Source organism: Triticum aestivum, chromosome 7B (assembly GCF_018294505.1).
Source record: "Triticum aestivum cultivar Chinese Spring chromosome 7B, IWGSC CS RefSeq v2.1, whole genome shotgun sequence".
Lineage (NCBI taxonomy): Eukaryota > Viridiplantae > Streptophyta > Magnoliopsida > Poales > Poaceae > Triticum > Triticum aestivum.
In genome coordinates this window covers 713,441,102-713,459,647 of record NC_057813.1, presented here as the reverse complement: position 1 = coordinate 713,459,647, position 18,546 = coordinate 713,441,102, and the positions used below count along the sequence as shown (strand labels likewise).

Below are 18,546 nucleotides of genomic sequence, written 5' to 3'. Positions count from 1 at the left end.
AGCTAAGCCTCCGAGTGAGAGGGTTGCTCTTCACTCGGTAGGATTTTTGTAACTTAGGCGAGTGCTTGGACTGCAGCTAAGCCTCCGAGTGAAAGTCTGGCTTACCACTCGGTAGGATTTTGATAACTTAGGTGAGTGCTTGGACTGCAGCTAAGCCCCCGAGTGAGAGGGTTGCTCTTCACTCGGTAGGATTTTGATAACTTAGGCGAAACGGATTCGCAGCTAAGCCTCCGAGTGGGAGTCTGGCTCACCACTCGGTAGGATTTTTACAAACTTAGGCGAAATGGATTCTCAGCTAAGTCACCCACTGAGGGGGAATTTTATTGGACAAAAATAAAAAGTGACAGAAATTATGGAGGAACTATGACACTATTATTTTGAGGTCCATGAACTACAGAAGTACTTTATTGCAACTCATCCGAGTGTTAAAACTTAAGTATAAAATGGGCGGAGTAGTTCCGCGTTCCAAGCTCGGGGCTCATCGATATTATGCTCGACGTTGTAAAGACAGTACGCCCCGTTGTGGAGAACCTTGGTGACGATGAAGGGACCTTCCCAAGAAGGAGCAAGCTTGTGTGGTTTGTGCTGATCCACTCGGAGAACTAAATCTCCTTCCTGGAAGGCTCGACCTCTCACATTTCTGGCGTGGAAACGACACAAATCTTGTTGGTAGATGGTCGACCGGATCAGAGCCATCTGTCTTTCTTCCTCTAAAAGGTCGACTGCGTCCTGCCGCGCTTGTTCAGCTTCTGCTTCGTTGTAGATTTCAACTCGAGGAGCATTGTGGAGAAGATCACTCGGCAAGACTGCTTCAGCTCCGTAGACCAAGAAGAATGGAGTTCTTCTGGTCGATCGATTAGGTGTGGTCCGCAGTCCCCAAAGCACTGAGGGAAGTTCATCGACCCAAGCTCCAGCTGCATGCTTGAGATCACGCATCAGTCGGGGTTTCAATCCCTTGAGAATCAGGCCATTGGCTCGCTCTGCTTGTCCATTCGACTGCGGATGGGCGACTGAAGCGTAGTCGACCCGTGTGCCTTGAGAGCTACAGAAATCTCTGAATTCCTCTGAGTCAAAGTTCGACCCATTATCCGTAATGATGCTGTGCGGGACTCCATATCTGAATATTAGTTCCCTGATGAAGCTAACAGCAGTACCGGCATCAAGGTTCTTGATTGGTTTAGCCTCAATCCACTTGGTGAACTTGTCGACTGCCACCAGTACATGCGTGAAGCCACTTCGCCCTGTTCTCAAAGGACCGACCATGTCCGACCCCCATACTGCGAAAGGCCATACGAGTGGAATGGTCTTCAGGGCTGATGCAGGCTTGTGCGACATATTCGAGTAAAACTGACATCCCTCGCACTTATCCACTATCTCTTTTGCCATCTCATTCGCCTTTGGCCAGTAAAATCCGGCTCGGTATGCTTTGGCCACGATGGTCCGAGAGGACGCATGATGACCACAGGTTCCCGAGTGGATATCATTGAGGATGAGTCGACCTTCTTCTGGTGTTATGCACTTCTGACCGACTCCTGCTTTCCACATCTGCAAAGATCATCAGAGTGGAGTTGATATGCGGATATCCTTCCTCACTGTCCTCCTTGTCTTCAGCCTTGTCCGACTCCTTCTCCTTGTCCTTAGACTGTTTTCCCTGAAACTGCTGGATCAGGAGTCGACATTGGCGAGTGGTGTGCTTCGGGTAGATGATATTCCCCTCTTCGTCTTTATTCATGTGGATGTGACATGGCATATCCATTACGTCGTTCCCTTCTTTATCCTTTACCTTCTTGGGGTTCCAGGATCCTTTTGGTTTCCCCTTAAACTTTCCCTGAGTCACGGCCAGAGCCTCTCCAGGAGCTGCCGGTTCAGCCTTCCGCTTCTGTTTCCGACTGGTGTTTCCTTTTTCCGACTGACTCGGCTTGTGCTTGCCACTTCGGAGTCGGTCTTCTTCTTCGCCGTTGGCGTACTTGGTAGCAATCTCCATCATCCGACTCAAAGTCATGTCACCGGTTCGACCAAACTTCAAACTCAGTTCTCTGTTCTTGACGCCATCTTTGAAGGCGCAGACTGCCTGATGATCAGACACGTTCTCCACAGTGTGGTGCAAAGTGATCCACCTCTGAATATACTCTCTGAGAGTCTCATTAGCCTTCTGCACGCAGACTTGCAACTTTGTCAATCCAGCTGGTCGCTTGCAAGTTCCTTCAAACGTTCTGATGAACACTCGGGACAGATCTTCCCAAGTGTAAATGCTGCTAGGAGGTAATTGAGTCAACCACGCCCTGGCAGAACCTTCCAGCATGAGGGGCAAATGCTTCATGGCCACCTCGTCGTTCCCACCACCAATCTGAACTGCCACTCGGTAGTCTTCAAGCCAAGTTTCAGGCTTAGACTCACCAGTGAACTTGCTGACTCCTGTTGCCAACCTGAAATTGGGAGGGATAACTGCGGCTCTGATAGCTCTGCTGAAACATTCAGGACCAGAAACATGCACTCGACTGCTTGTGGGTGCATCTCTGTCGAGTCCGCCTCGATGGGCTCTGTTCCGGTCGACCAAACCTTGCACGATAATGGATCGCGCGTCGAAGCCTGGTTCTCTGGGGTCGACTGGAACCCTTCGCCCTGTACGGTACTGACGCCTGTCATCTTGCTGCCGAGGAGCGTAAGACCCACCCCTCGGAGGGGAATTGGGCACTCGACGCCTATCATCTCGGTCGAGTCGGTCGCCATATTGATCTCGTCGATTCTCGCGCCCTTCACGCCGCGGGGGCGATCTGGGGCTATGAGCCGACTGAACCGTATTCGCAGTGACGGATCGACTGTGAATTCTATTGCGCGACTGAGACACGGCTGAATTCTGATCTCCTGCTGCCCGGAGCAGATCCCTGATCTGCAGCAAACCTCTGCCCGCTTCCGACTGCGAAGGCTGGATGGACTCTGCTATACGGGTCGCAGCTGCTAAATTCTGGATTGGGGTTCGATATACCTGAGTCGGTGGGAAGAGTTGACGTCGACTGGTGTCGGGAACTCGTTGCCGCGCGCGCTCGTCGAGTGCTCGCTGAAGATTCTCTAGTCGAGTGCGTTCGGCCAAATTGGCCAGACGTGCCTCCTCCAAGGCACGAGCCTCGGGGGTTTCTCCTGCGATGGGAGTACGCAGGGCATCCACGTTCCTGCGGCGAAGTTCCTCTCTTTGTAGAGAGTCGAGTGGCTCGGGCTGGTACTCTTCGTGGCCTCGTGCGGGGTCGCCTCCGTCACCTGCTCCACCATCACGGGCGAAGCCAGGGGGACTGCGGGGCCCGTCGACCATCAAGATTTCCGCCGCTGGATCACTGCTACCGCACTCGGATGCAGTCTCTACGGAGCCAGTCGACAGATCGAACAAGCCGTAGAGAGATTCGTTGGGCTCGATCGCCGCAACTTGGGTGGTGGCCGATTGGCGAGCCACCGCGTGCCTCACCCATCGCTGAAGCCTCGACCGGCCCGAGCGCTTGCGCTGGCGGGAGACCGGGAGGGTGGACGATGGAGGGGTCGACGGTTGCCGCAGCAGAACGCCGCGGACACATGCGCGAGAATGCATCGCACCGCGGACGGGGAGCGCATCAACGTCGAGTGGAGCCTCCTGGAGCCACGCGGAGTCGTCGGCGATGAAGGTGAGAGTGCCGAGACGGATCTCTCGACCCTCGACCAAAACTCCAGCAGACACCATGATGAAAGTACTCGGAAGAATCGCAACTTCTCCACAAAATCGCTAAAACACCGGCCCCACGGTGGGAGCCAACTGTCGTGGTTCTAAACCTGACAGTAGAGTGGGGGGTAGGTATGGAGAGGCAAGGTCCTAGCTATGGAGAGGTTGTAAACACAAGGGATGTACGAGTTCAGGCCCTTCTCGGAAGAAGTAATAGCCCTACGTCTCGGAGCCCGGAGGCGGTCGAGTGGATTATGAGTATATGAGTTACAAGGTGCCGAACCCCTCTACCTGTGGAGGGGGGTGGCTTATATAGAGTGCGCCAGGACCCCAGCCAGCCCACGTAGGAGAGGGTTTAAGGTGAGTTAAGTCTGGGGCGTTACTGGAAACGCCTCACATAAAGTGTCTTTACTATCATAAAGCCTACTTAATTACAGGCCGTTGTAGTGCAGAGTGTCTCTTGACCTCCTGGTGGTCGAGTGAGTCTTCGTGGTCGAGTCCTTCAATGCAGTCGAGTGAGTCCTTCGTTGGTCGACTGGAAGGCGACCTCTTCTAAGGGTGTCCTTGGGTAAGGTACTTAGATCAGGTCCATGACCCTACCCTAGGTACATGACCGCATCAGTACCCTGCTCGACAAGAACTCCATGAAACATCTTGGAGATATACTCTCCAGCAGAGTCAACACAGAACACTCGAATGGGCGTAGAGAACTGAATGTGAACCATGGCAGCAAAACGCTTATAGATAGGTAAGACCTCACTATGAGAAGACATAAAATGTATCCAGGTGTGTTGAGAGAAATCATCTATAAAGATAACGCGGTAGTGATGACCTCCTTTCGAGGCAAAGGGATCTAGACCTATTTGGATAAGGTCAAAAGGACGCTAAGACACAGTCTCACTATGAGGATAAGGTAACTGGACCTATTTGCCAAGTCGGCAACCCTAAAAGTCTTAAGACACATTGCCGGAGATGGATCCAAGAAGACCACACCTAAGTAAGGATAAGAGACGAGAGCCACACAAGTGACCAAGGTGATCCAAGAAGACCACGCCTAACTAAGGGATGAGAGACCAGAGCCACACAAGTGACCGATGTAACTTTAGCATAGTTCACACGATTCTCTTAAGAGAGCAGTTTTTTTAGGTTGAGCTACATGATACCCTCTATTGTAGCCGTCCATTCTGGGCTTGGGTGCGTGTGGATGTGTGCCTGGATTAAAAAATCAGCAGGTGCATCTGGGCATAATGTGACATGTCTCCATGATCCATCAGACTTTGCCGGTAATTAACAGTGGAGGAACAATGCATTTCATGCTACAGTGGGCAGATGTCTGTCCCTACACTTTCTCTCTCTTAAATGACTGATTTCTCTGCTCCTTTTTCATTTACACTCTCTCTTCTCATTTCTCTGTGCTCCCTCACTCGGTAAAAAGCATGCTTGCTCTTTGCTGTATCTCTCTCATAGCAGCTCTTTACCGAAAAAGGCTTTCGCCCCGCTTTATATATAAAGCATCAAACCACAAGCATCCAGTACAACCACACGTCACGCCACCGCAACACACGCACACACCCAAGACAGGATACATAGGCGCTGAGCGCAGCAACACCACTCCTAGCACTACCGCCCCGAAGAAATGAAGCTACATATGACGAACCATGCGCTCCAAGGCGGCGCCTTCAGGAAGGATACGACGCTGGAGCGCCGCCACCGCCCGATCCAAGGATCAGAGTTTCTCCCGGAGCCGCATGACGGGCAATGAGAGCCTCGACGACGCCTTCAAGAAGGTAACGATCTTCGCCGCCGCCGGTCCGTCCGAAGATAGAGCAGGTTTTCACCTCGGCCCACAATCACCGCCACCGAACGCCACACCCCGGCAACCACGCCGCCCACACGACCATGATGACCGGGCAGCACCAAGGCACGGGCTTTGTCCAAGAGCATCGCGCAACCACCACCACCAGGGCCGCCGCCCCAGCATCCAAGACCTCGACACCACCTCACCCGTGACCCGCCGCTACCCCAACCGAAGAGACGAGTGGAAAGGTCCCGCCTTTCACACCCCTGGACGACCCCTAGCGCCGAGACCCAATAGGCCGGCCAAAACTGGCCTCCATCGCCCGTCCTGCAGCCCCGAGCGCGAGACGAGCTCCGTCCTGCTGCCGGGCGCGAGACGAGCTCCGTCCTGCTGCCGGGCGCGAGACGAGCTCCGTCCTGCAGCTCCGGGCATGAGACGAGCGAAGAACCGCAGCTGGGAGGGGGCCAGCCCCTGGACCGAAGTAACGCCCGGGCGACGAGTAGATGGAGCTACGGTCGAAGCGGTCCGACCGCCAACGAGCTGACACCGGAGATAGCCGGCCGTCGCTGCGGGTAGATCCGCCAAACCACCGTGTAACCGCCGCGCCCTCGGGAGACCACCACCATGAGCCGGACCTCCACGCGTTGCCGCCCACGGCCGGAGCCACGGCTACACCAGGCCGCAGCCCCACCCGCACCGTCCACCCAGATCCCACCGCCAGATCTGAGTCGGACGCGCCGCCACCCGCCCTGCGGCCGCGCATCAGCCATCCCAGCCACCCATGGAGGCAGGAGGGAGATCTCCAGGGATGGGAGGAGAAGCCATCGGCGGCCACCGAGCCATCCGCCGCCACCGCCGCCCGAATCGGGCCCGGACCGAACCAGATCGGGCCGCCACGGCCGCGACGGGCACCGCCACCATGCAGCCCACCGCGCCGGGCCACACGTCCGCGACGCCGCCGCCGAACGCCCGCCATCGCGCCGACACGCCCGGCGCCCGCGCATCGCCACCGACGAAGCACCGCGGCCCCCGCCGGCCGTCTCCAAAGGGGGAGGGGGGAGAAACTCCACGGCCGCCGACGCCAACCGGGCAAGGCGGCGGCGAGGGGAGGGAGAGGGGAGGGAGGACGCCCCGGCGGCGGTGCTAGGAGGATCCCCCCGGTCGCTCGCGGGAGCGACGCGGGAGGGGGAGGGGGAGGTTGCCCCTCGTTCTGGTTGTGTATCTTTTGAATTTGATGCCAAACAGCTCCATAGCAGCTCTTTCCCTCAATCACATCGCCATTTTCTCAGAAAAAACACACATTCCCCGAAAGTACCATTCTACACCCAGGAGCAAATGCTCCTGGTATGAACAGTAAAATCAAAAAAATAGAAAAAAAATTCAAAAAATTCTGAAATTTTTTTGTGACATACTTTCACAAGTGTTTCTTGTGCATGAAAATTTTCATCATGAAATCACATTCGTGGAAGTCGTGCCGAAAAAAACAAAATCAAAGCTTCAAAATGCTTTTGTAAGTAACATTTTCAGAGCATCGATTTTGTTCTTTTTACCACACCTTCCACCAATGTGATTTCGCGATGAAATATTACGTGCACAACAAACATTTGTATATAGTATGCCATAAAAAAATTCAAAAAATTTTAACATTTTTTTTTTATTTTACTGTTCACACCAGGAGCATTTGCTCCTGGGTGTAGAAACTCCACTTCCCACATTCCCCTCTTTCTCTGTTTCTCTCTTTCTCACAGCACCTTTTTGTCTCACGAAAAAATGTTTTCTCTTTGCTCTTCTGAGAAAACAATGCTTTCTCTCTCATAGCACCGCTCCCCTCTCTCTCACACATCACCTCTTTCTCAGAAAAAATCACGCTGTCTCCCCTCCCATCTTTCACTGACACACAATGAAAAGATGTGTCGGCAGGGTGGGGTCCCTCTCTTTGACTCTTTCCATCCCTTTCTTCACCTATGTGTCAGCCCACGTGACTACAGCTACAAAGGTGGAACAGTAGCACCTGACCTACAAGCCCGGTCAAATCTGGCTACTAATGCTAGCATAGGGACGAGGTGGTCAGATGACGCGTAGATCACGATGTGAATAGACGCTCAGGTAAAGGGTACCGTGGAGGCCGAGCTACGCTACAACTTTCCGTTCTGTTAAGTGTGCATACTGTTAAGTCATGGTCTGTTTCCATTGTTAGTGACTAGATTGATTCGTTTGGTTGGATGCTTATTTTTCAGTTGGTTTGTTTCTGTTATTCCTACATAAGGCATTGCAATCTTTTGGTCTTTAATGAAGCAAAAAATGATGTAAGCACAGTCTCCTAGTCTCCATTGTCATAGTTATGGTCTCCCTTACCTATTATTCTAGTCTTATAGATTATTCCTCTTTTAATTTACACTATCTTTCTTCGAAACAGCCTTTTGCCCCCACTTTATATATATATAGATAAAGACACAACCGGCCAAACGATACAATTTGCGCTATCTTTTCACCTACCACCGTCTACTTCAGGTTATTGCTATCCAATATCTCTCCATGTTGTGTACTAGTGCTAGGGAGATGCTCTAGCCCCAGCAGGTGAGATAGAACTTCATTGATTTTTTGCTTGCTTTATTCCATACCGGGAAGCCTAACAATCCAATCTGAGTAGCAAATCTTAGATCTTATCTCTACCGAAAAAGGGTTTCTCCCGCTTTGTATACAAAGCAACCAACCGAACCATACAGGGATAGGTGCTGGGGCGGAAGCAGCACAGTCACGCCCAAAAGAAACAACAGAGAAAGAGCAAAAGAAACAAATGCCGACAACGGCGGATCAACAAAAACGAAGAAGCCTCGCGATCGCTGCGCCCACCGGGCTCATCCACTAGGCTCCAAGACTCCGAAGCGCCGGCACCAATCAACACCTCCAAGAAGGAACGCGACGATGACGACGCTACTGCCAAGGGTTTCCCCCGGTACACGACGAGGCGAGAGGAAGGGTAGCCCCCGACGCCCTCCCGGATAGTCAGGTGGCACCCACAGGCGCCACCGCGCCGGAGTCGGTCACGCCGACAGGGGGTTCCCCCGATCCCAACCCGCACCTCGGGCGCTCCGGATCTCGCCACCAAACCAACCACCACCCTGCGCCAACGCGGTCATGAGGCCTCCACGCCGTCTCACCACGGCACCGCGAAGTGAGGACAGCACGACGAAGAATCAGAGCTGGGACTAGGGCATCAACACCATCGGCACGCGGGAGGGCCCCACCTCCACCGTCAGCGACGGTAGCCGTCCGGACGCAATAGCAGGAGCACACCAGGCCCGTAGGCCCACAGGCCCGGCCGAGCCCTCGTGGGCCCGTAAAGCTTCCGTCTTCGCGCTGCTGTCGGCACATCGTCGGCGCCGACGCCTCATGTCCGAGCCGCTCCTCCTCCTCACCGCGCCGCATACAACGAGACCACTCCGGGGGCCCGGCCCGCTAGGGCCCAGATGGGGCCCGTCGGGCCCAAATCTGGGCCGGGGGCGCGTCGACGGCCACCCAGCACCGCCACGCTGTCCCGCCGCCAAGGAACGGCGCCGTCACCACGCCTGCCGCCGGACCGCAGCCAAGCCGGGCTGCACCGCCGCCGCCTCCCTGCCCCGGGAAGGGAGCACGCGCGCGCGGGGACTGGAGGGCCCGCCGCCGCCGGCACCACCCGGGCCAGCGCCGGGGGCGCCCGCCGACGACGGCGGGGGGAGACGGGGGAGGAGGGGACCTGCGGGCGAGGGGCGCGAGCTCCGCCCCGGCCACCTCCCGGGGAAGCGGCGCGAGGCGGCCTAGACGGAGGAAGGGAAGGGCGGAAGGGGGGCGGAGGCGGGGGGCGAGGCCGACGGCCGGCGGCGGCAGGAGGGTCGGCGGCGGCGAAAGGGGAGCGGGGGGAACCCTAGCGCCCGCGCCTAGTCGCGGGAGCCGCCCTCACGCTGTTCCTTTCAGTGTTTTCATCATCTCTGTTTCGACCAGCCACACGGCCTTTCAGTGTCAGATCTTATCTCTTAAGGCCCAAGCTAAATGATACTAGTATATTCGTAATGCAAATGATCAACTTCCTCCCTTTTCGAAAAAAAATGGTCAACTTCCTAACTGAGATCACGGGGATCTTCTCTCTAAATTGGTGCTGAGTGGGCTATGTACTATACGTGTACATAACACTATGGCGGATGTTCACACCTCGATTTTATAAATAGTTCTTCCCCGAAAACAGTGACCACCAACAATGGAATTGCATGGTAGTAGAGTGGTCATAATACAAGTATTTGCTGGCCTGTTGCATTATTTTATTCAGAGCTCATGATGTAACAAGTGAACTAGTGAAATGATAAGTATGAAAGAAAAGGGAAAGGAAAGTTCACATAAAACACATATAAGATAAGAATGCAACTGTTTCAGTGATACTCCCTCCGGTCCTTTTTACTCTGCATATTATGTTTGTCTGAAGTCAATCTCATCCAACTTTGACCAAGTTTATATAAAAAATTATTGACATTTACATAACAACACCAACATCATTAGATTCATCTCGGAATACATTTTCATATTATATTTATTAGATATTATAGATGCTAATAATTTCTAATATAAATTTGGTCAAACTTAGTTAAGTTTGATTTTTGGCAAATCCAATGTGCAGAGTAAAAAGGACCGGAGGGAGTATTACCAAATCATGATATTTTATAGGCATCAACGGCCTGTTTTAATCCATAATCACTGGCCTGTTTCTATGCTGCTTCACTGCTGCTTCCCATGATCTCCTTGTGCCTGCACCAACCGTAGGAGCAAGGGTTATTTCCTTGAGGCCCTCGAGATGTTTAATCTCGTCTTCATGAACACCACTGATGTCTGCACAAATCAACTGAAGAGAGTAGAGATGCTGCATAGCTCCCTCCGCGATACTCATTTGTGGAAGTTTTTGTGCCTGGATGCAGAGTCGTTGAAGGCTTTGGAATCCCTCCTTTTCAACATTGAAGCTTCCATTGCCAAATTCAAGGCGATCCTCAACTAACTTCAGATAAATCAATAGATGTAAATTTTGCAGTGTTGATAGAACCTCGCTATCTAAGCCCGTCGATACCAGATGCAACTTCAATAATCCATGCAGCGATGTGATAAAGGTAGGCAATCTCGTTAGGTTACCGTGCAGTTTGATCGAAGTAAGAGCACAGCAGGCATCAAGGGAGTCCAGGAAGTCTATGGAGTGATCACCAAAATCAACTGATAGAGAATCAAGAGGATTGGCGCCAATGAATTTCTTTTTGAGTGAATAGACTAGAAGCTCAGTTATAACACTATTTGGAGTACTCTCGGCCAGTATTTTAACCTTCCTCAGTTTCTTCATACCGAGTAAAATCTTTTGAAAAGTCTGACTCTCACCTATCAGAAATCCAGCCAAAGTTTGCAATTTGCTATCCCCCAAAAATAAGGACTGGCTATTGCCCCTTGTAGCAGCCCTGCCAAGTTCACAAGACAGCTCAAATTTTCCAAACAAGTGAGTTAACTCTGGTAGATTCAGAACTTCTTTGGGCAACATGTTCACTCTTGTACCCCGTATGTCCAGTGTTCCCAAATGGAGCAGCTTCGCTATTTCCTTCGGAAGCCTACTGACATCAGTACCCCTAAGGCTCAGATACTTCAGTTGCAGTAATTTGCATATGCTGTCAAGGTCGCAATCAGTAAGCTCCTTGCAGTTTTCAAGATCTAACACTCGCAGCAACTTGCACTTGCGAAAATCCACAAGAGCTTGGCCAGTATGCTCAAAGATTGTTAGTGATCTGATCTGGGATATATCTATTCCCATTACTGCTTTGCCACCTTCTTCATTTGGTTTATGGAGAGAGAGTCGACGGACAGCACAATCAGAACTTTTATTGGTTATGATTTCATCATTGTGAATCAGAGTAATGAAATTCTCACAGGCTGACTTGTGTACTATGAAATCAAGCATTATACCATGAAGGCGACACGTCTTCACACCAACACTGTTGCAAATGTCTACTGGTTGAATGATACTCCTGTTGATCAAGCCCTCAAAATGTTCACAAGCAACATCGTTGTCTTTGCAACTGACAACTTTGACCGCAAATCCTTCGGCTAACCATCTTCTAACTAGGCTTTTTCTTTTGATTGGCTGATCCTTCGGGTATATGCTTACGGAAAGCAAGCAGGTTTTTAGATCATGGCTAGGAAGATTGTCATAGCTATGGATGAGCACTTTCTTCATTCTTGCAAGAGCATCATTACTATGCATACGAGAACCTAGATTTCTGCACATATTTTTGCAACTAGCGACTGTGATCTTTTCTGGCCCTTGTTCTTTCAAATAATTTGCAATGTTTACTATGCCAAGTGGTAAGCCTTCACATTTCTTCAAGATGCTTTCTGAACCTTCCTCAAAATGAGGTGAAGGAGATTTTGTCACATCACCAAGAACAATTTTTAAAAGCAAAGCTTTAGAATCTTCTTTGTTAAGAGCTTCCATTCTGTATATATAACCCCCATTCGTGCTGCAGCTATTGGCTATGGACTGCATATTTGTGGTCACAATGATTCTGCCATTACTGGAGAAGTAAGACCCGATCGTATCCAGTAGAGAAGTCTGCATGTCATCAATTACAATTAAGTACCTGATCAACAAAATAACAGAGGTTAGTGGGCATACAAACAAGTTATGTTTCTAACTTTCAGCTAAATTGATTAATGCTTTTATAGAAAAAATATCAAGGTAATCGCCATGATCTAAAAACAGTACATATCTCATTATCCATGTTGTCAAATGGTAAGGTTATATTTGAGATTGTTTTGGTAATTGTCAAATCCATTATCCATGTTGTAGCGGTTATCGAAGATGCATGTGCAGAATTTGCAAAAAAAGTACATATCACCGTTGCATACAACTGCATAGTAAGTTTATGAATAAACATGTCAATAGTTTATAAAAGCCCTTTTCGTTGGAATTAATAAAAACGCCATTTATCGAAAAAAGGCCCTTTTCATGCCAGTAGTAATAGATGGAGTTTTCTTCTGTATGTACTCTTGGAGGGAGTTCGCTAGGCGATTTGAGGGTTATTCGGCACCATACCATTTTACGTGACAGTTGACAGATGTTAGAGATCCACAAGAAGACATATTTTTACAGTATTTTTAAATAATTATTTGATTTCATTTTCTTATTGATGTGCTTGATGTGTGCCAAAAGTAGCAATTGCACAGAACGGAAAGTACATGTGAAAGATCTAGTAGAAATATGTAGAATGACCTTGAATGGTGGTTTCAGACATTTCTAGATCTAGTTGCAAGATGTAGAATGACGTTGAGATCTACATATTAACTTTCAGACATGTCTAGCTGGTTTCAGCACTACAAATGATGAGAACAAAGATTTTCAATTGGGGGGACAGGAAAACTAGCAATGCATATCTGAAACTGAGTTCACCTCGTATTAGTCTGCAGGTGCATATTGAGATCTTCACCGAGATCCGCATCAGAAGAGGAGGAGACCTTGACTTGTCGGAGTATCTCCTTCAGAATCTCTTTGTCTCCTCTGTGCTGCGAGGCCACAACCCAAGCACGGCAAGGAAATTGGCTCTTCACACAAGTGTCATCATAGACCACCCTAGCAAGAGTTGTCTTCCCGATGCCGCGAGGTCCCAAGATGGAGACCACCCTCCTTGGTTTCTCTTCCTCCCCAAGCAATTCAAGAAGCTCTGCTTTTGGCTTGGTGATGCCCACGAGCTCAGACTCCGGGGTGTAGGAGGTGAATTTTGAGGAGGCGCCCAGCTCCACCGGTGCAGATAGGGTGTTGCTGCCGATGTACCTGTCTCTCCGCCCAAATGCTTCCAGAACGCGTTGCTTGAGAACCTTGAGCTCTCTGGCAAACTGAGTGCGGATGTTCACCGTTCTTAACTGGTGAAGCTTCCGGCGGTACCATGGCACGCCGGCCTCGCATGCCGCCTTCTCCTCGAAGATATCTAGGCAGTCCTCCGTGTCGTACGCCAGCTCCTGCAGCTCGAGGATCCATGGCCAGTGGTCCTTGGACTCACCGTACATGACGATGGCCTTGGTCATCATCTGCATCTCCTTCTTGATGTCGTGGAGGGATTTCTTAAGATCGACCCGCAGCATGCTGTCGTCTTCAATCATCTTGTGGAGCTTGGTTACCACAGCGCCTACGACGCTACTTACCACAGCCGCCTCCATATTCCAGCCAACGGGTGTCTCCTCCTCCTGCCTCTTGTACCGAGTTTGTATTGGTAACCAAACTCAGGCTACACTACAATAGGGCAAGAGCGCACAGATATGTCGAGATGGAAGTAGTGGCAACTATGCTCTTGCATCTGCACAAAAGCTAAGCTTAGAGTCAATAATGGTACCATTTGGTAATTTTTTAGGAAACATAATTTTTTTCTGAACGACCCACATGCCACCACCCCCCCCCCCCCCCCCCCCCCGCCCCACCACCCACCCACCCACCGGTTTGTGCCACCAAAGTCAGTTTTGTTTTATTAATTGAAAGGAACACCCTTTCTTTTTCAATCTTTACAAAGAGTTTAGCTGTATTATTATTCTATTCTTGTGCTGGTGTCGGCTAAAACTATATCATCTTCTGCGTTTGGATCTTAAATTCCCGGATAAGGTACGGGCCGTTGTGTCAAAGTCACAGGGTACCTTTTCCAGTCTTTATGTACTCATATTTGTTTACAAGGTAGATCGTGTGCTCATTTGCAAAATTGTCAAGAAAAATATCAGAGTAATGGAGGGACTTGTAGGGAGGCATCACGACTGTTGTTCTGTCATCTCTATGTAGCCAACAAGCAGAGCAGATTCATTGGAGTACTCCATTTGTGTCCATCCACTCTGAAACTCTTATCTGTTTCTCCTCTTCATTGGAGTAGCCAAACCAAGGAGGGTGAAACTCTGATCTGTTTCTCCTCTTCATTATTGGAGTAGCCAAACCAAGGAGGGTGAAACTCTGATCTGTTTCTCCATGGCAGCACAAGCAATGGTGACCGCATCCACAGGGGCGATGAACTCTGTCCTCTCAAAGCTCGCCACCCTGCTGGAGGATGAGTGCAACCCGCACACGAGGAACAGGATCATTGCCCTAAGGTGTGCGCTGACCAGCATGAGAAGCTTCCTTGAGAGGAGGGCGGCGGCTAGCATGAAGGATATGGATCCATTGGTCGAGGGGTGGATGAAGCAGGTCCGGGACATGACCTATGATTTGGAGGATTGCATCGACGATTTTGTGTGCTCAGATGCCCCAGGTAACACCAACAGTGTAGCTCAGCTGATCAAGGTGGTAACATGGAGGCGTCAGTACACCAGCCTGCTGCAAGAACTCAAGGAACAAGTCTCTGGGGCATCTGAGAGGCGCTGGAGGTACGGGGTCGTCTGCGATCCTGGGGATCCGTTGCCCATACCTTCTGTTGTAACCAATGGTCTTCTACCCGTCTTCAGTGCTCATGTGGGGTGTGGACTTGTCGGTATAGAAGGCTCGAGGGACCGACTGATCAAGTTGCTAGATCCAGATGACAAGAAACAGCTGAAGATGGTGTCAATTGTTGGATCCAGAGGTATCGGCAAGACTACGCTTGCCATGGATGTGTATCAAAGCCTCAAAGAGAGATTTAATTGCCATACCATCGTCTCAGTGTCCAGCGGTGATGATCTGAGGATTATTCTTACAAGTATACTATCTCAAGTCGGCGTGCAGGAACATGACTTCAGAGAATGCGATGAGGAACAGCTCATCCATAAACTAAGTGAACTCCTCAAGACTAGGAGGTATGATTTTGAGTTCAGAATCCCTTGGTTCGATGCATTTCTTCTAGCACATTTACCTCTTTTCTAGCCTATACATGCAAGTGGGTTACTTACTGTCCTTGCTTGTGATCTACAGTTTTCTTGTTCCTAACTCATCTTTTCATATGTAAATGCGCATAACAGGTATTTCATTGTTATTGAAGATATATGGGACGTATCTGCATGGAAAATAATCAGATGGGCTTTCCCTGATAATGGCTGTGGCAGTAGAATATTGGTCACAACGTGCATCAGTTCCATAGCCAGCCCAAGCTGCTATTTTGGCAAAGACGATATATTTAAAATGGTACCTCTTAGTGACACTGAGGCCAGAAAGTTATTTTTCATGCGAATATTTCACCCTGAAGATTGCTGTCCTCTTCATTTGAAAGAAAATTCTTTTGATATCTTGAAGAAATGTGGTGGTATACCACTAGCAATCATTACTGTAGCTAGCTTGTTAGCTACGAAATCAGATGAAAATGAGTGGAAGAGAGTTCGAGATGCTATTGGCTCCGTATTTGGTAAAAGTGCTACTCCAGAAGGGATGAAGCAGATACTACATGTTGCATATTTTGATCTCCCCGTCCATTTAAGAACATGCTTGTTATATCTGTCGATCTTTCCAAAAGGTTATGTTATTAATAAGGCACAGCTGATACGGAGATGGATGGGTGAAGGGTTTATTATTGAAGAGCATGTAAAGAGTTCAGAGGAAGTAGGAGAGTGTTATTTCAGTGAGCTTGTTAACAGGGGTCTTATCCAACCAGTTTGCATCCGATATGATGGTCGAATAGAATCTTGCCAAGTTCAGAACATGATTTGGGATTTCATTTTGTCTAAATCTTCTGAAGAGAATTTTGTAACCAGATATGATGATCGTCATGGCATTTTTGGACTACAAGATAGGATTCGCCGCCTATCCCTTTATTGTGGTCGTCATGAAAAAGATAGCTTTATCCTATCTGCAATAACTGCTTCTCATATTCGATCGCTCACCATTGTTGTGACTGATAAAGAGATGCCTACTCTTGCAAACTTTCAAGCACTTCGAGTTCTTGATGTTGAAAGTAGTGGGGAGTTGGAAGATGACAATTATCTTCAAAAAATAGGGAAACCACGCCTGTTAAAGTATCTACGGCTTCAAACAAAAAGGTTCACTGAGCTGCCAGAACAAGTAGCAGAACTGCAGTTCCTCCAGACACTGGATCTTACTAGTGCTCTGATAAGCAGACTGCCCCACAGTATTGTTCGACTGAAGCAGCTGATTTATTTACTTGTTAAAAATATAAAATTGCCAGATGAAATTGGAGAATTGCAGGTTCTGCAGGAGCTCTCCCATGTTGAAGTTGAGAGCAGTAACTCGCCAAATTCTTTGGAGGAGCTGGGCCGTTTGAGTAGGTTGAGGGTTCTCGGGCTAAATTGGTGCATTAGTGACACAGATAGTTCTATGGAAATTTGTGCCGATAGCTTGATCTCCTCACTTGACAAACTCGGCAGTTCCAACCTCCAATCTCTTCATATTGGCACTGGTTCAGGGTGTTCCCTGGATTTTTTGTTGGATTCCTTGTCTGCTCCTTTTAACCACCTCCATGAGTTTCGGATGACCTCTGATTACTATTTTCCAAAAATACCGGGATGGATGACCACACTTGTTAGCCTCAGAGTTCTGGAGATCAACATTGATACAGTGGGAGAGGAAGCACTTAAGATCCTTGGGAAATTGCCTTCTCTGCTAGTTCTCTTGCTGTCGGTGAAATCTTTAGCTCAGAATCAAGGACTCACCATCACAAGCTGTGGATTCCGATGTCTAAAGCAATTTGACTTCATTTGTTCGAATGTTTTGGACATGGTGATGTTTGAACAAGGGAGTATGCTTGCACTGGAAAATCTCCACCTCAAGTTTCGAGTAAAAGGAGTGTTTGTGAATTATGGTTTTCAGTTTGACATTGAGCATATTGCTGCCCTCAGATATCTCCGTGTAGATATTGCCTGCGAGGACGCAGAGGCTAGGGAGATGGAAGTTGTAGAGGATGCTATTAGGAGTGCAACCAGCACTCATCCTGGTCATCCTAGACTTGAACTCCGGAGGTTGGGGGAAGAGGATGTGATGCATGGTGAAGGGACAGATGTGGAGTCTGAAGAAATGATGGAAGAGGATCACACTTCTCCGGCTGTAAGTTGTTGTCCTTGCAACTTTTATGTTGCAGATTTTCACACGCATTTGACTGATGGGTGTGTTAATTGCAGGGAGCTGCCTACTACAATTATAACACTTTCAGGTCATATATGTTACATTTTTGGCACTTCCCTGAGTTGATAGTTCGGTGGATCAAAACACAAACAAGAGTGACGAGGTTGCCATCGACGGTGAGCATGGACAAGCCGCCGCAGCGGTCGCCTCCGACAGAGGAAGCCACCTGCTCCGAGGTGGATGCCGAGGCGGAGAAATTCATCCAGAGATTCCGCGAGCAACTGCAGCAGCAGCGCCTCGAATCCATCTTCAAGTACACCCATAAGCTCAAGCGCCGCGACGGGGGCACCCGGTAGCCCCTCTGCATACCAATAGTTGGTCTGATGGCTTCGCTTCGTGATTGGCTCACATGGTCGTTGAAAGTCGAGACCAAATCCCAGAAATCCAGCTGAGACCAACTGAGAATTCAGTTGTCATGCAAGTGTCGATGACATGGGCCGTTAGCTTATGCATACCAATGTGCATATGGACACGTATATATGCGTCTAGTTTCACTAGCAAAAAAGTTTCGGTGCTTCACAAAATACTTCTGTGAGAAATTTTGAAAAAAGATTCAGATTAGGTGGCGGATATCAGGGGACGCGTTGGCGGCGCGCTGGGCCGTCAGATCGCCTAATCAAGATTTCTCGCTGGACGCACTGGTCCCTTGTTTCACTTGTACATGTTCTTTGTCCGACTTTTAACACGGCCGGGTGGTGCCTTGCCGGAGGTCCTATGTGCCGCATTTTGCGGCAAATAGCAGCTGGTATTGAAAATTCCAAAAGTTACTGCTTTAGCTGGGAGTCGAACACAGGACCTTTCGCTATGAGACGCAGCAGCACACCAATGCACCAACCAACCATTCGCGCGGTGGCGAACCAACCTGTGGTTGAGATGGTTAGGTGGGCAGTGGTATTTCCAACCCACCAGGGTTCAAATCATGGTGCTCGCATTATTTCTGGATTTATTTCAGGATTTCCGGCAATGCGCTTTCAGTGGGAGGAGACGTTCCCG

The 18,546-nt window shown here is 49.6% G+C and overlaps 2 protein-coding genes across 2 annotated transcripts; one reads left to right on the top strand and one right to left on the bottom strand.

The window, feature by feature from the left end:
- Nucleotides 1-9,761: 9,761 nt before the first annotated feature.
- On the bottom strand, nt 9,762-13,879 carry LOC123158971 (disease resistance protein RGA4). The gene is made up of 2 exons (XM_044576782.1): nt 12,931-13,879; nt 9,762-12,121 (listed from the first exon to the last, which is right to left on the bottom strand). The coding sequence occupies exons 1-2, from the start codon at nt 13,692-13,694 to the stop codon at nt 10,195-10,197; spliced, it is 2,691 nt and encodes an 896-aa protein (XP_044432717.1). The 5' UTR covers nt 13,695-13,879; the 3' UTR covers nt 9,762-10,194.
- A 386-nt stretch (nt 13,880-14,265) lies between these two features.
- On the top strand, nt 14,266-18,325 carry LOC123157069 (disease resistance protein RGA5). The gene is made up of 3 exons (XM_044575312.1): nt 14,266-15,281; nt 15,444-17,475; nt 17,550-18,325. Exons 1-3 carry the CDS (start codon nt 14,482-14,484, stop codon nt 17,847-17,849), a joined length of 3,132 nt encoding a protein of 1,043 aa, XP_044431247.1. The 5' UTR covers nt 14,266-14,481; the 3' UTR covers nt 17,850-18,325.
- Nucleotides 18,326-18,546: the final 221 nt, after the last annotated feature.

What these genes read in the sequence shown, in the direction of transcription:
- LOC123158971 (XM_044576782.1), bottom strand. Translation starts at nt 13,694, where the DNA reads ATGGAGGCGGCTGTGGTAAGTAGCGTCGTAGGCGCTGTGGTAACCAAG. An exon ending in CACCTGCAGACTAATACGAG is followed by an intron (nt 12,122 to 12,930) that starts GTGAACTCAGTT and finishes TTTGTTGATCAG; the next exon opens with GTACTTAATTGTAATTGATG.
- LOC123157069 (XM_044575312.1), top strand. Translation starts at nt 14,482, where the DNA reads ATGGCAGCACAAGCAATGGTGACCGCATCCACAGGGGCGATGAACTCT. An exon ending in GAACTCCTCAAGACTAGGAG is followed by an intron (nt 15,282 to 15,443) that starts GTATGATTTTGA and finishes TGCGCATAACAG; the next exon opens with GTATTTCATTGTTATTGAAG. An exon ending in AGGATCACACTTCTCCGGCT is followed by an intron (nt 17,476 to 17,549) that starts GTAAGTTGTTGT and finishes TGTTAATTGCAG; the next exon opens with GGAGCTGCCTACTACAATTA.